General features: G+C 37.4%; 1 protein-coding gene across 7 annotated transcripts in view; it reads left to right on the top strand.

The window, feature by feature from the left end:
• Nucleotides 1-17,709, top strand: part of LOC143860906 (uncharacterized) — a 77,432-nt gene that overhangs the window by 58,811 nt on the left and 912 nt on the right. For 6 of the 7 annotated variants that reach the window (XM_077371763.1, XM_077371762.1, XM_077371761.1 and 3 more), the window contains 10 exons: nt 10,229-10,366; nt 10,666-10,747; nt 11,545-11,621; nt 14,892-14,998; nt 15,310-15,427; nt 15,649-15,765; nt 15,878-15,969; nt 17,003-17,069; nt 17,162-17,240; nt 17,345-17,436. In XM_077371763.1, coding sequence (XP_077227878.1) covers nt 10,229-10,366; nt 10,666-10,747; nt 11,545-11,621; nt 14,892-14,998; nt 15,310-15,427; nt 15,649-15,765; nt 15,878-15,969; nt 17,003-17,069; nt 17,162-17,240; nt 17,345-17,436 — 969 coding nt within the window. Of the gene's footprint in view, nt 1-4,620; nt 5,283-10,228; nt 10,367-10,665; nt 10,748-11,544; nt 11,622-14,891; nt 14,999-15,309; nt 15,428-15,648; nt 15,766-15,877; nt 15,970-17,002; nt 17,070-17,161; nt 17,241-17,344; nt 17,437-17,709 lie in introns of those variants that run through there. The other variant, XM_077371764.1, reaches the window with a different exon arrangement.

Here is a 17,709-nt window from a genome sequence, read left to right as displayed (position 1 = left end):
TAGTTAAAAACCTATCTAATGTGCTCTGAACGGATCCTTTTACCATTGGTAGAGTGCCTCTTGGACAAAACAATCATTATTGATTAGTAATGCCTTGTTTAATTGAAAGAGATTTTACACTTTTTAACTTAAAAGGACCGTCGTTAACCTATTAATTGGAACGGCCATGAATCTTTAGGGGGATTTATTAGGGACCATCGTAGAAAGGCATCTCGCATCTGGAGTTCCTCCCTGGTTAACTTAATAATATGTTTATATTAAGACCGTCGCACTAGTCTCTAGGATATTAATTTAGACCTCTACTATATATTTTTAGCTATAATAATAATAATAATAATAATAACAACAACAACGATAACACTCAATTTTTCGTGTCCATCCATTTTGGATGGATAATGTTTACCTGAGAATCCCATTGGCCCAGGTCATGTTGCATCTTGCTGAGAGAATATGAACAAAACTGATCAAACCTCTAATGGCAATGTCATTAATACCGGATCCGACAAGAAAAAAGCGATAGTGTTAAGGGCAATTAGCATTAGGGGGGAGGATCAATGATGCCATTAACATTAATCAAAACCTTTGAAAGAGAGGCCAACAACACCTGGGTTTGGTGGTGGTCCTCTTCCCTTAACAAAAAAGATTTGGTGGTGGAGAGAGAGAGAGAGAGAGAGAGAGAGAGAGAGAGAGAGGCCCATACAAAAGATATTAGCTTTATCGGGGTGAAATTTCTTAGCTAACACTTTAGAAGGAATGGGGGAAAAGCAACTCCATCGGGACCTAATTACATCGCTTTCGCGGATTGCACATGCTATCTAAGAGGAAAGGTGAAGACAAAAGTACTTCACCCACAAATCCAACTTACGTTCTGTCCACGTGTCATCTTTGTGAGCTCTACTTATTTACAAATCATGTGGTGCCATTTCAACACAGTAAATGCTGGATCCCATTTTACCTCATGTTTTGATGGTTAGGGCCCATTATCACCAACTAAACCCTTGTATAGGGTGGGGCCCACCATTTACACCTTATGTTTTGATGGGGTGACCCACTATCTTAAACCTCATGTTTTGATGGGATGGGTCCCATCATCAACATCAAAACCCATGCTTAGAGTGGGTTACACCTCATTTTTATGGGCGGGGCCCACTATTTCTAATGCTGTCATTCGATCAAATATCAAAGGACAATTGCCGTTGATATGGTAGGACACCACCAGAGTTGGCAGTAGTATCCTAAGAAAATTTATTTATTTGTATCAGAAATAAGAATTTTGCGGAGTTCGACTGTGACTATTCGTCTATGTACAAGCCATGAGAGCCGTTGATCTGGTGGGCCACCATCACAGTTGGCAGATCCTTGGTGAGAGGGGGAGGTGGTCTCATTAATGACACCATTCAATTAATGCCACTTCTCTCTTAAAAATAAAAAAATAAAAAAAAAAGCTTCCAAATCACTCTTACGTGAGTCACCTTTAATTAATTATAGTAAGTTTGGATTGGAAATTTAGAAATAAAAAAGTATATGGTTGAACGGTTAAGTGCTTCTGTTTTCTAGATTAGTAGGTGCTTTATATCCGCCAGGAAATTATTAGGGATTTATAATTAATGAAATATCAACGAATTATTCATTAATTTCGCATTTAACTCTTAAAAAGTGTGACAAATTATAAATTGTTTATGATATTTCAAAAGTTTTAAATAAGACACATGGAAAATTCAGGACATTATCTCCAAGACTGTAAATGTGAGACTAATGAATCCAAGTGGTCCTAATTCCTAAAGCACTAAAAAATTGTGAACAACTTTCACGTACTACTAGTGATAGATGTTGATAAGGTTTTTCTTTTTAAAGATCAGCGAACCCCTTTTTTTTATGTGGCGTGGCAGCCACTGAATGCAATTTGGATGAATAGCTAAATCCAAGTAAAAGTAGGAGGATATTTTTTTAGGGAAATGATATCTGCGCCGAGGTGTTTCGATAAACAAGCGCTCCACTTGTTTGTCGTGTAGTGGATATTACGGTTCTCAAAAAGCTCTTTAAACCTTTTAAATACTACACGACAATTAAGTGGAGCGCATGTTTATTGAAACACTCGGCGCTGATATCATTTCCCTTTTCTTATCCCTTAACTTAAATTATTATAGGGAAAATTATTAAAAAAAACGCAAAGTTTTGCTGAAATTGTGAATCAAGGGTAGACTTTTTAAATTCATGAAAGAGGGTTGTCAGGTACGATCAGAGTGGTTTTAGGACAAGAACACCCTTCTTGCTTTTCCTTCCACCTTTTAGACACTAATCCCAATGCACTTTCACTACTCTTTTCATCTGTTATCTTCTTCTTCCCCGAGCCTTCAAAACGGTAAAAATTCCATTTCCATCACTATTGCCATTTGAAAAAAAAACTCCATTGCCATTAGAAAAAAACTTTACATGATTCCTGGACGGTTAACTAAAGATATTTTCCGGCACCTTCTTTCACAAGTGCCAGCCTTTCAGCGCCCACTCCTTTTTGTCATATGCCTTCTTTTTTTTTTTTTTCTATTTTGTTGGGTTCAGATGGTTCTACATTTCTTAATAAATATAAGAAATTTCACCAATCAAAACAAATTTGGTTTATAGGCCCCCTGATTTCGTACTATGCGCCCCTCTAGCATTCCTATTTCGACGCAAATTCACTTTTCAAATTTTAATAATATTTTTGATAATTCAAATTTTAATAATTTGCCAATCTATTATAAATAGTTAGAAATTCTTCAAAAAAAAATTATTAGGCTAAATCTTTATTTATTTTAATTCCCCCAAAACTTTGCAGTTAATTAAGAAAAAGAAGGGCGTGCTATCAAAACAAGAGGGTGCAGAAGAAGGAAAGATGCGAAGATCTCTTTGTTATCGGATCTTCTTTTTATCATCGGCACTAGTAGTGGCTCCCGAATCGCCAAAGGTGGGAATTCCGGCCAATTACTCGTCTTTTTTTTATGGGCAATTACTAGTCTTTACACGCTAAAAATAATCATAAAAACCTAACGTACGTTCTGACTGACACGTGGCGGTCAGGAAATAAGTCGGCAAGAATTGGTTACGCGGCGTCACGAAAGAGTTCCGAACTTGATCCATGCGAAATTCAACAGACACTCCACGTGGCTTTACGTCCAGATTCGATACCTAACCAGTGCCGGTGAGGCGGTGATAGACGGTGAGCCGTTTTTGTTAGAACTCAGAATGACTAAGATGCCCTTCCATCTTTAATAGAATCTCGGTACTACCCTTAACGAGTAAAAGTTCCATCTTGCCCTGATTCTACGGATTTTAGTGATGTGATGTTCGTTCATTTTGTCGTTTATGTATGCGTGAGTTACTTTTTCCATCTTCAAAAGATTTGTTTGTTTTAAGTGCGATCTGAGAAGCTTTTAAAATTTAAATTTAACTACCCGAGTTGAATCGGCCCTCCGGATTGTCTCTAGACTTTTCTGAGTTGGAGATTAAATTTAAGTTAATCATTGAGTAATAAGAGAAGAACAGCTTGTTTCAAACAATTTATTTTATCTCGTTATATAATAGGGTTTCAATTTAGGTGTATATAGGCCTGCTATATTTAGGTTCATGTTTTTGCTAAACCTACAAATTTGAGTAGGGAGTCAATGGATCCATCTCGGATTGGATCCACCCATGTCCTCGTCACGATCCATTTTAATTCCTTATTCAGAGTGCTTTCAGCATCTCATTTTCTGAGCTTGGGTCATGATATGTCACATTTCTGAGTGTCCTTGGCCAGCCTTACATGAGATTTTACATGTTGTTTACTTGTGAAGTCTGGTTTATTTTTTTAGAATGTTTTATAGGCCCAATTTATAGGACGATCGAAACCGTTCAAACCATGACCCACAACTTAAATATGTTGTTCCCTGCAAATCATTTCCATAGGTTGATCCTAACCATTGATCCATAGAGTTTATTTAAAGTGCGCTCTCTACATAATTGGAGGGTTAGGGCCATTTTATTTAGATGATTAACAAAGTAGAACCTATTTAAGTTGAATCATCCTATGAAATAGCTTTTAAAAAATAGCGGACTTACCATATAACACCTCTACTCACATTAGGATATAGGACGCTCCATCGACTGTTGTGGCTACGTCTTGGTCGCCATCCAAGCTAATTTCAAACCTTAGAATATGAATCGAATAAAAAGTTTCTTTGTTTAGAGTTTGTTATAATTAAAAAAAAAAAAGGACCAATTTAGGGAAATTCCATCACTCTAAACTTGTCAATTCACAGTGCTATATTCGTCATTTAAAATAATCTCTGCTTGAAATTGAAGATAGTCTGATGAGAGAGAATTGTGTAGCATGGCCCACCTATAACAAGGCCCATCTAACAAGAGCGCCCGTACGTGTATCTACTGATGAAATAGTAGATTGCCGACTTACCAATTTACCATGCAAAACAGCCCCACTTTGTTTTGCACTGTTTTTAGCATCTTGGCAAGAAAACAGAGAGGGTAGTGCCATTATTAAAATATGGTAGTGCGAAATGGGTCACTTTTTTTTGTCGTTGTTTCTCATAATAATATTGCACCCATAAATTCCATCTGTGATCTGTCAGTTAGAAAATGGATATATTGGGAATTTGGGATTGAGGACTCTCTCTCTCTCTCTCTCTCTCTCTCCTGGCATATGTTTTGGCCCGAATCGGAAGGGATTACGGTTGCCAAGCGTCCCCTCTCTCTAACTGTATATAAAAAGAAAGATAAGATTAGGAAAGAAGAAGAAGAAGAAAGAAGGGAAAAGGGCAGAGTTACAGGGAAGAAAAGGAGTCCTCTTCTTTCTTCCTTGGAACGAAATCCTCTCCAGATTCTTCAGAGGCACTCAAGAGTCCTTTGCAGAGCCTGGTAGAGTAGAGGCTTGTTTCTTTTATATTCATTTTGCTTATTCTCTGTGTCAGTTTGCGGTTTCTCAGATCTCTACATCTCTGAGATCTTTCGCCCCACGCGCTCTGCATTTCCCTATCCGACACGCCCCAAAAAAACAGAAAGAAAGAAAGAAAGAAACCGGAATTTTATAAACATATTTGTTGGGGCGGGAAGAAATGGGGATGTACGAGCTGGTCAAAGGCGAGGAGAAGAGCGAAAACAAAAACTACATCATGATCGAGGAAGGGTACACAGAGAAAGAACTCGAGATTCCTCCGGCCGGAGGGGACGACAAAGTAGTCGGCGGAGAAGATGACGCTCCAAAGCGACGTCTCGTTTCTCTCGATGTTTTCCGAGGCGTCACCGTTGCCGTAACATTCGAAACTTGTTAACCCCAAATTTGTTACTTGATTATTATCCAGCATTGTTAGTTAGGAAATTCTCGATTTGTCTTTTCAATATTCGCTTCTTTGAATCAATTCCTGCATTTCCTCCCATTGAATTAAAATTTTCAAGCTAACTGATCCGAATTCTCCATTTTCTTCTTTAATTTCTGAAATATATTGTGATAATAATTTAATTCTACTTGGAAAGATGGGAAGATCTCATTCCTTATTATTTTTATTTTCCTTTTTGGGGCTCTAGCTATTTGGGATTTTTTTTTCTTGGTTTTAGATGAGTAGCTCTCTATTCATATCCGTGATTTCTTTCTATTACTATAATTAAAGCATGCCCCTATTTCACGTTTCTTTCCTCTTTTTCCCGTTCCGTCTCCTTTTTCTTTTTGATTTCTTTCTTTATTTTTCCCTTCTTTCCGATCCGCCTGAGATTTTGATAATCTTTTGAATTGAATGAAATGCAGCTACACCCCTCTCTTTCTTTCTATTTCTTTTTACTTTTTTCGCATCGTATTCCATCTCTCGCCAATCATTTTCCTCTTTGCCTTAATAAATCTACAATTTAATAATCCAATGGGTTTCATTGAATTTACAAAAAATGCCATTAGGAGGAACAGGGTCCCCACTCAAAATTTCCTATTACCCATTTGCCGCCCACTTCTGTTTCTTTTTTGAGTGTAGTTTTCAGTTGGAACTTGGGACTCTTTTTTCCATCATATCATATCTACATCTACATCTACATCTGCTGCTTCTCACGGCTGAATAAATTTTTTTTTAAAGCAGCTTAGCATATGTGTTGGCTTGATAATCAACGGCTGTCAAAGTCATGGGATTTATTTGCCTGGCTGTCTCTCTGGAGTTGACAAGTCAGATGCATGAGGTGTTAAATAGTTCAGGATTCAAACGTTTGGGTCGGGCGAGTTGTGTACTTCTAATGGACTCTCACTATATTAAATCTTAAAATCTTGGATATAAATAATCTCTTCATTTTTTTAGTCTAGTTTTGCTGCTGTCTTTCACTAGGATATGAATTTTCTCACTCAAAGATCTAGTTAGTCCTAGTCAACCATGTGTATGTATGGAAGACTTTTTACCTTTTTTTTTCCTGATTTTCTTCTACCCTTTACCTCAATGTCACGTATATAAGACATATAACAAAGGGTGGATCCAAAACATTCATTTGGAAGGCCCTTTCAAGGATAGGGTGTTTTTCAAACAGTATCTCTCTATTTTTACCCCCACAAATGGACATCATGGTCCAATAGAGCTGATTTTTAACCCCACAAATGGACATCATGGTCCAATAGAGCTGATTTTTAACCCCACAAATGGACATCCTATGTGTATATATATATATATATATATATATTTTTTTTTTTCCTGAATGAATTGACATTAACACACAGTACACCATTTATTTGCAACCTGAATTTATTTGCTGGAAGGGTCTCTCTTTCTCTGGTCTTTGCTTGTTGGGAGTCACAAACTTAACTTGGAAGGCATGTTGATTGTGAGTGAGCTATTATTCTATGGGAGGCGGGATTGCACGCCGATCCAGTTCAATGAATGTGTTATGTGTGGAGTCGTTTTCTCTTGTCAGCAATGAAAACCCCTTCATTCATTCACAGAAATAGAGGTCTGCTGCTACCACTGCTTATATATCATCATCATATCTCTCCTATAGTAGTCGCAGATTATTTCTGCCCATTTAATGGCTACAGCTGACGCTACGTTGCGTGAGGTCTTGTTGTTCTCAGCCTGAAACATCTGACGGGTCTCCCCTTCTTGAAAACCAAAAACCATCAGAACATTTAAGCAGATACTGAAACAAAGATGAATAGGCAGTCCATTTCTTTCCCTGTTTTACTAGTGGATGGGAAACCTTGAGTGCTTAATACGTCTGTATTCAGTGTACTATTACTGAAGACACGATAGGTTTTGAGTGAAATAGGCCCTATAGATGTTGGGCTTCTTATGATATTTGCTTTTAGTGAGGTTTTTGGTAAAGTGTATCTTCGTCGTATTGCTCACACCTTCCATGTCAACTGCATTTATATTGCAGTGCATGTTTATCTTGGCCGTTTCAGCTGTAAGAAGAAGCTGAGAGTGCTCAAGGGCATCATTGGGCTGCTTCATACCACAACTTTTGTCACTCCCTCTATTTCATTGCATTTAACCTTTTCTCCATTTGCCATATATGAAGACTTTATTCCCATGGGGCTAATATGCTGCTACGTGACTTTTGACCATATTCTCAGCATGTAACAAAAGGTTCAAAGAAATAGCAAGTGGTAATAAGTTCGGCTTTCATGATGTTGTTACTGTTGTCAAGAGGCAGAGCAGTGACTTGGCCTAGTGATAGAATGGGCCAAGTAGAATAGGACGAAATAGATAACTTTTAGGTGTTAGAATGATGTGCGTGTATGAAGGAAAACGATATCTGATAGTGAGAACCCCTTCTAGAATTTAGTAAGAAAGGAACCCACATGTTAAAAACAGATTGGGTCATTTGGGATTTGTGAAAGCTTTGGTTTGTTACTTTATAGTTTATACATTAAGATGGGTAATCAGAATTTCAGCCTTGATGACATCGAGCACGGTTTCCAAGCATACTAGCTTGTATTTTGGATGTCAAATACAGCTTCTTGTTGTTTGCTAAGGAGTTGTGACAAGCACTTTTGTGCTGACATAGCTCATCAATGTCGTCATTCATGATATTTATTTGTATCTATGCTAGCATTTTGATTATGCTCTCAGCTTGCCATGGTGGCCATTTCATTCAAAAGACACACTCAGCAGGCACATCAACTGATGGTGTTAAGATTTGAATCTAAAAAGCATATATAGGCTGTTGATATTGGCATTACCATGTTTTAATAATTCCACAAACTCAGATTGTCTTTTTTGTTTCAATAATTGCACAAACTCATCTTGTCTTTATTATTTAAAGAACTGTCAAAGGTTATTGCAGTTTCCAAAAAGCTCTAAGAAGCCAATTAAAACAGAAAAGACAAGCTTTCTCTAAATTTGTAACATATATAGAAGCATACTATTTTTTTATGAATGGAATTGTAGATTAATCCCAACTAACTCATAGAAGCATACTGTTGAATGTCAAAACTTTTGATATCATGTTTTGAAGTATGAAATGGATTTCTAATTCGATGTCATGTTTTGAAGTATGAAATGGATTTCTGATTCATGTTGGACATCTCAAACTCTGATGCATAAACATTGTCTTGGGCTGAAGTAATCTTTTCTGGATTGAATAGTGTGTCTGGGCTATATACATACACTATTTACATCTGAAAATCAGAGATGTATTGGGCAATACGCCCAGGTATCAGCACTACATTTTTACATGGTTGGGGTCATTCATTACAAACTCTTCTTGCTTGTTTCAGTCACCCTCCAGTGAAATTCTATTGGCTGAAGCTGAACTTTTCTCTATCCAAACTTTCCTGCAATGAGGTTTCCTGGGCCTATAGGCTTAAAAAGTTTTCTTTTCTTTGTTATCAGTATCACATCATGAAAGATGTGATTTTATCATTTATGTGTGTACCTAAGCTTATAACCTTCTCACACTTCAACAGCCTTCCCACATCTCTGTGTCTGTGCGCGCACGTGGCCATGTCCATGTAAATACCATTTTGATTCATTTAAAAAAAAGGATGAGTAGTTTCCTAGAAAAACCCCTCCACCTAAGCTTATAACCTTCTCACACTTCAACAGCCTTCCCACATCTCTGTGTCTGCGCGCGCACATGGCCATGTCCATGTAAATACCATTTTGATTCATTAAAAAAAAAGGATGAGTAGTTTCCTAGAAAAAACCCTCTCTCTCTCTCTCTCTCTCTCTCTCTCTCTCTCTCTCTCTCTCTCTCTCTCTCTCTCTCTCGCGTGCACGCGCACATGCCTTTTAACAGTGTGTGTGTAGGCAATGATAAATTCGCACCCGCCGTGGGATAATTCGCACCCCTTTAAAGGAGGATATGTGGCAGACTTTAACGCTTTTGAACATCGAAGGGGTGCGAATTATCCTACAGGGGGTGCTAATTTATCATCGCCCTATATATAGCGTTGTGAAGTTTGCTTAACTTTTTGTGCATTGTCATACTGTTGCTTGCCAACGATTTTAGGGAAGTATAAATAGTAGAACTATATATGATGGTACCATAGGCATTGCTCTGAATTTGGAATCTAATAATGTTGGTGTTGTATTAGTGGGTGATGGTTTAATGCATGTATCAGTATAAATGAATCTATGTGTATGTGTCTGGTTGAGATATTGTTTTGTCAGAATGATGCAGTGGTTGAGATATGTGAAGCCTCTGAAAATAGCATGGTGCCTAGCTCATATTATTTGTCTATGTATTTGGGGATTGCAGTTGAGGGTTATGTTACAAAGAAATTGTCAGTGCATTAGTCTCAATTAATCTGCACCTCTTTTTATTCTGTCTTTCACGGTTATATATATACCCTTATTTTTCACTGACCCTTCTTTAGGCCCTGTTTGTGTTGGATTTTGGGAATTGATTTTGAGTCCAAAATTAATTATTGGACTCAAAGATAACTCAATTTTGAGTCCAATAATCTGTTTGGACTCAAAATGAAATTTCAAAATCCAAAACGAGAACAGCTCCTTAAAAAAATAAGTTTGATATGATGAATCTCATGTATCTTCCTAAATCTGCGCTACCCACGCATGTTGGGCTATCATTGTACTGTACTATGATTTGGTGCACATAACATCTGTTCCTTTTATGTTTGCTAGGTTAATTATTCAGTTTGATGGTTTTTATCTGTTTTTTTGTACTTTGTTTAATCAAGTTTAATTTATGCGTCTCATATGAGTAGAAAGTATCATGTATAACAAAGAATTGTTATCTTATGACTTCCCTCGTGCAATCGCTATTGCAGCTCATGATTCTTGTAGATGATGCTGGTGGAATTCTTCCTGCAATAAATCATTCTCCATGGAATGGTGTAACCCTCGCAGATTTTGTCATGCCATTTTTCTTGTTTATTGTTGGGGTTTCACTTGCTCTTGCGTATAAGGTATATCATCCCATCATATATGTTCTGATATTTAGGGATACTATACATATACTCTGAAATCTCAGTATCCCCATTTCTTGTTTTAATATTTTCTGCATTTGATGGTTTGACACTGAAAAGGAATGCACACTGTTTAGCATTTCTTAAAAAAACCTGTATTAGCATTTCAAGATCATTTCTAAATGACTTTTTGGGCTTGAAAAAAGTAAACACATTGAAAGTTACCGTGAGGGAAGAACCTGAATTTGTATATAAGCCCTTTATGTTCTTGGGCTAACCACAATCTGTCCTGCATTCAGAAATTGTCAAACAAAGTTGTTGCAACCCGGAAGGCTGTACTTCGGGCACTGAAGTTGTTAATAATAGGTCTTTTTCTTCAAGGTATTTGATATACTCATTTTTAATAGATTTGGGAATTTGTTTATTTTGATATTTATTACTTTATTTATAATCTAATTATGATTTTTAAATCAATTATATATATATATATATATATATATATATATATATATATATTATTGAGGAGGAAATGATTTTAGCACAACCATATTGTAATAATTGCACAAATGCAACTTATCTTATCTTTTTGAATTGGCTTGTCAGAGTTTTTTATGGGAACGGTAATAACCTTTGAGAGCTCTTTAAATACTTGTTAGAACAACCAGTTACTCCAAAAGCTTAAGCTGTTAGAGAAGGCGTTATTTAATCTTTTATACTTTTTAACACTCCCCCTCATGTGTGGCCCCCCTTTCTTTGGGTTGGCCTACACGTGGTCTCTCTTTAGCCCCCTCTTTTGCCCCCTCACGTGTGGTCCCTCTTTCTTTGGGTTGGCCTACACGTGGCACAGATGTGGCCTCTCTTTTGGGTTCACCATTCCATGTGGATTTTGGGTATCGAGGAGGTTTGAACTCAGGTCTTTGCTCTGATACCATGTGAAACTACCAGTTACTCCAAAAGCTTAAGCTGTTGGAGAAGGTATTATTTAATCTTTTATACTTTTTAACAATACTAGAAGATAAGACGTGTTAGTGCAAATATCAAAACATGGTTGTGCTGATAACATTTCCCTATATATATATATATATATATATATATATATATATTCTACGGTGAATCTCTTTAAAATGCTTGAAATTATCTGCATTTCCCTTACTTTGTTATTCTTTTTGTGCACCCAGGTGGCTATTTTCATGGCCTCAAAGATTTAACTTATGGAGTTGATATAGCAAGTATTCGATGGATGGGTATACTACAGGTACGCATTGTCAATGGCATCTTTTTTATTGTTTTTTGGGCTAGTAATTGCATGGTCTATTTACTCTAGGCCTGGAAAGAAGACCTGTCAAAGTGTGTAACTGGTGCATGATCTGTTGAATGTAATGAAAGTTCTTTAATGTTTCAACCTCTTTAAGTGGCCTATTAATCGGATGAAACTTGAAACAATTTCAACGAGATTTCCTTGCGAAGACTAACTATGTTTGGAAACCATGAAAAAATATTCCATGGAAGTGAGGGTAGCATTAAAAGCTCCTAAAATCTTGTAAAAATCAGGAAAAAAACCAATTTTAATTAGAAAGTTTTTTTCACTAGTTTTTAGAGATTTTTTATACTCTCGCCTACACAATTCTCTCCAATTTCTTCCCCCACCCCTCTCACACAATTGGGCCCTTGAGTATTCCATTGAATAATTTTTCATGGTTGCCAAACATGGCCTGAGTAACCATATTTTGCACCATTTTTCCTTGCTAAGACTACGCAAGTCTAAAACATGCTTGCGTGGATCTCACTCCTGGCTGGTGCATTATTGAACAGAGTCCGTGAAATTTCGTGGACCTTTTTATGTTTTAAGTTTTGAGTTCCAGATTCAATATTGAGTTTCAAGATTTAATGAATCTGTTAGAAATGAGATTAGGCTTAGATGAGAGGAGGAAGAAGAGGAGTGAAGGATGGAGAGTCTCCAGTCGGGAGCTCCTCATGAATATGATGTATATATAGGCCCAAACTAGGGCAACAACATACAATGACTACAATACCCCTAACTAATACAAGTAATGTCTAAACTAACCTAATACATTATTCAACACTCCCCCTCAAGCTGGAGTGTATATACTATGAAGCTCCAACTTGCTACAAAGAACTACGTCAACAACTAAAAAAGTTCAAGAAGCTCATGCGCATCCAGCTTGGTATAACACTCATCCTCAAGCTGGTGTGGTACATACATAATGAAAAACATAAACAAAAAAACAAAGGCCACCATGAACAACATTGAGATCAATGTCCATCAAAAGAGTAGCTCCCCTGAAGTAGCACAACAACGAGAGCGATCAAATAGGGCCTCTCCCTGAATGAGAGCACGGCGAACATATCCGCATATCGAGGGCAATGGAGGCGCCATGGCAAGAACAACTACAATCCAGCAAGCAAAAGGGGCACACCAAAGGTGCGCACAACGAACATTGGCGAAGCAGCACAACGCTAAGTGAAGAGGATAGCAACTGATGGGGAAACCATCGAAGACAAGGTCAACGGAGAAACCGTTGCCTGGAGAGAAGGGATAGAGAGAAAGAGGATAACCAACCAATGATGGGAAAACCATCATCTGGAGACTAGGTCGATGGCATGAACATCGTCACCTGAAAAGATAATAAGATAGGAAGAGGATAACTAACCAGCGATGGGGAAACCATCGTCTGGTGACAACGTCGACAGCATGAACATCGACGCCTGAAGATAAGAATAGGAAGATAACCAACCAACGATGGGGACATCATCGCCTGGAGACAAGGTTGACGGCATGAACATCGTCGCCTGAAAAGAGCCGACCAACGATGGGGAAACCATAGCCCAGAAAGGAGAGGTTGACGGGAAAAGACAGTCACCTGTAAGAGAGCCGACCAACGATGGAAATGGAAACCATCGCCCTGAAAAGAGAGGATAAGGCATAAAACCGAAAAGAGAGGATAAGACATGAAAGAGAAGACACATGACGAAGGAGACGAAGAACGTAATCACCAGCAATACTCCCCCTTGGGGGAGACTACATGAGCCCGGACATGACAAGGCAAGGAGGACAATATCAAGACAACATGAAGAGATAAGGCAACACTCCCATAAGAAGACAATACTAAGACCCCCCTAAAGCAAAGGCAACAAAGATGACAACAATCCCTCAAGAAAAGACGACTAAGAAGACAAAAGCAAGGGGAAAAAAAAGAACTCTCCCCCTAAAGAAAAGACACAAAGAACTACATGAGAACACTCCCCCTCAAGTTGAAGATCTAATACCTTCAACTTGCAACGAAACGAAGACAACTAAGGCACCACACCTCTCTCGGACATTCCATCAAACACTTGGTGTGCGCCTTGAAGAAGAAGACAAAGGAACAAAGACAAACAAGGCACTCCACCTCTCTTAGACATTTTATCAAACACTTGGTGTGCACCTTTGAAGAACAACATAAAAGACATAAGAAGACATAGAAGACAACACTAGACAATGTAAAGGAAGAGATGACATCAACACAAAAGACATACAAAACAATGGAAAGAAAGAGATGACAACACTAGACAACACTCCCCCTCAACTTGGAGCCAAGGGCCTTCAACTTGAAATGGAAGGAAGACGTCCAAGGCACCAAATCTCTTTCGGACATTTCACCGACCACTTGGTGGGCACCTTGAAGAACAATACAAAAGACATAAAAGATAACGAATCTAGAGGAGAAAGGACAAAGACGAAACAACACCTTGCGTATAAAGGCAAAGAGAGATATGATGTGGAGATACTCTTCTTCTTTCTTTCTACCCCTTCCCAAAGGATATTTGCTCTGATACCATGTTAGAGATGAGATTAGGCTTAGATGAGAGGAAGAAGAGGAGTGAAGGATGGAGAGTCTCCAGTCGGGAGCTCCTCATGAATATGATGTATATATAGGCCCAAACTAGGGCAACAACATACAATGACTACAATACCCCTAACTAATACAAGTAATGTCTAAACTAACCTAATACATTATTCAACATAATCTTTATTACTATTTTTTCTTTAATATTCAATAGGTCACCATTGTTATTATTGGGGAGACGAAGCATATGCTCCCTTGTTTTGATATTTTGCAATCATAACTAAACTTTTGTTATTGGCTGCTGGTTGAATTTTAATAGCCTTTTGGTGATGTAACATAAATAGAAGGCTGCCAGTATGAAAACAAGTGACTACACAAGCCTTAGTTTCCTGATTATCATTACTTTTATTTTTGCACAAGCTATATTCCGAGTGAAATATAAAATCTCGATTAAGCCTTAGTTTCCTGATTATCATTACTTATAGTATAATTTTTGTACAAGCTATATTCCGAGTGAAATATAAAATCTCGATTATTGATAATGCCTACGGGTGAGGGATTAATTCATTCCACATTCATGACATGTGGTAAAATGAACTGAATTCCCATAAACTAAGTCTAAGTTCTTCATATGCTTATGGCATGGAAGGATACTGATGACTTCTTTTCTCCTACAGAGAATAGCAATAGCGTTTTTGGTAGCAGCAGTATGCGAGATTTGGCTCAAGGGTGATGGTGATGTTACTTCTGGCTCGTCATTACTGAAAAAGTATCAGTTCCAGTTGTAAGTTTGATTAAATGCTCTTTTACAGAGTAAAATTGTTATTTCTTGGCACTGAAGCAGAACTGATGTTACCGTTTAAACGAACTGATGTTACCTGGAAGTATTTTAAATGCTGCTTTTTTTCAATTGTTCAATGTTATTTTTAAGTATCCCATACTCCAAGGCATGATTGGTCATTTGAGTGGCATTTGAATGTTTATCCTTTTGTATATTGGTGCATAGTCTTTTATGAAAGAACTAAAATTTGGAAAATATGCATGTATTCATTGTTGACTTGATTCTAATTGCTTGCTACCCATTTTTTTGTTTAGGCTGGTGGCTTCTATTCTTACTACCATTTACATGGTCTTATTGTACGGCTTATATGTACCTGACTGGAAGTACCAAGTACCAAGTGGAAGCTCCACTGATGCATCAAAGACAATTTTAGTGAGTTTAAGCTTTGGGTTTTTCCTCATTCTGGTAGTAAACAGATTAGTAATGGTAGCATTGATATGACTTCCTAGTGTTGTCCAATTCAAATTATTCCATTTTCTTCATTATAAGTAAGACTTAATTTATGGTAGGAGTATGTTATAGTGGACATCTTTTCCCGATGTATGATGATTATTCAGGCCCAAAATATTAATTTTAGTCTTTTCTATCGTAAGGTGGAATGTGGAGTTAGGGGTGACACTGGACCTGCTTGTAATGCTGTTGGGATGATTGATCGTAAAGTATTTGGCATTCAGCATCTATATAAACGGCCTATCTACGCACGAGCAAAGGTTTGAATAGAATAGCATTGTATTTTTCTTCCTATTCTTTCTCTCTTTCGTCTTCTTTTGAATTATCAATTTCATGAAATGCCATTTTATGTCTTTCATCTTTTGTTTGCAGGAATGTAGTATTAACTCCCCAGATTATGGTCCGCTTCCAGCTGATGCTCCTTCATGGTGTCAAGCCCCCTTTGATCCCGAAGGACTCTTGAGGTATGTTACCTGTTTCTCATATATGATGCATATGATGATATCTTTCTTCATGCCTTTCAATTTCGAAATCACTTATATATATATATATATATATATATATATATATATATATATATATATATATGAGGAATAAGATTGTACGCTCGACCGTACCTAAAGTTAGGTACGGTAGAGTGCCAAATCACATGGGTCCCACATTTTTGGTGAGCATCTAAACCATTCATTTGCAAGGCCCCATCATAGATAGGGTGCATACCAAAAATCAGCTCCATAGGATCATCCTAACCCATCCATTTGTGGAGGCCAAAATGGACAGACAGTGTTTGTCCACAAATCTGCCCATTTTGGCCTCCAGTTTTGGAGGGGTTAGGATGATTCAATGGTGCTGATTTTTGGTATGCACCCTATCTATGATGGGGCCTTGCAAATGAATGGTTTAGATGCCCACCAAAAATGGGGGACCCATGTGATTTGGCACTCTACCGTACCTAACTTTAGGTACGGTCGAGCGTACAATCCTTTTCCTCTCTCTCTCTCTCTCTCTCTCTCTATATATATATATATATATATATATATATATATATATATATATATTAATTTCGGTGAGTCACTCATTGTGCTCTGCATCCTTTAATGTTCCGCCATTAACCTCTGAGACATGCAAATGGGACTGTGTTTTAAAACATTCATTATTGCCAGAGCACACAGAGTTTGACTATTCTTCACACATCGAATCCTCTTCTTTTTTAACTTGTTCACTTTCTTCCTAAATATTATATTTCTTCGAAGTGTTTTACTTTGAATTCTACTAGAAAATCATATTTTTCTGCATGGATATTCTCAGGTCCATGACTCATAAAGATAGCCATATTTACATGACTTTACATGTAGACAACATGATGCCTCAAACCACCCTCAGTTCCATGTTTTTTTATAAGAGCATTCTATGGCTGTTTCTACATTATAGTAAAAATTTGTTGAGACAAGTATTTTAGTATACTTAAATTGACCCTTCTTATTTATGTGATCACAGTTCTGTGATGGCCATTGTTACTTGCTTGATTGGGTTGCACTTCGGCCATATTATAATTCATTTCAAGGTAATAAAATTTATCCTAAATTTTGGTAATCAGTAAACCTCTTTTACTTCTTTTTTTAAAGTTTACAAATTTCTTCTCTCGACTTTTTGCAGTACCACAAGGATAGGATCTTACAATGGATGATCCCTTCATTCTGCCTTGCATTCCTGGGCTTTTCCTTGGATTTTTTTGGTTAGAAATCCCCTCTTGTTTCGTGTCTCAGTGAATGACATCCCAATTTGGAAGTAGTAGACACTAATTGTTGTTGATTTAACCCCATCATTTTCTTGATACAGGAATACACGTGAATAAGGTTCTCTACACATTCAGTTATACATGCGTCACTGCTGGTGCTGCTGGCATTCTCTTCACTGGAATTTATGTGCTGGTGAGATTCTAAATCTCCCTTCTCATGGAGGCTTTTGAATTTTAATTTTAACATGCCAAGCTAAACATTACTCGAATCTGACACTTGCTAAGCTAACTATTTCTTGAATGCGCCATGGGTTAAGGTTTGAAGGTGTTATTTTCATTCCAAATAAGCCCAGAATCCTCTTGCTATTTCCAAAACTAACTTACTTGGCTGTCTTTTTTATTATTAAGTCAACTTTGCAACTTTTGTAAGAAGGGACAATGGTGAGGCGTCATTGTTTTCTAGTAA

The sequence above is a fragment of the Tasmannia lanceolata genome, unplaced genomic scaffold (genome assembly GCF_043159265.1).
Source record: "Tasmannia lanceolata isolate RefF3 unplaced genomic scaffold, GAP_Taslan_0.1 ptg000037l, whole genome shotgun sequence".
NCBI classification, from domain to species: domain Eukaryota; kingdom Viridiplantae; phylum Streptophyta; class Magnoliopsida; order Canellales; family Winteraceae; genus Tasmannia; species Tasmannia lanceolata.
The sequence above is the reverse complement of the archived record's forward strand: the minus strand, read 5'-3'. Positions and strand labels throughout refer to the sequence as shown.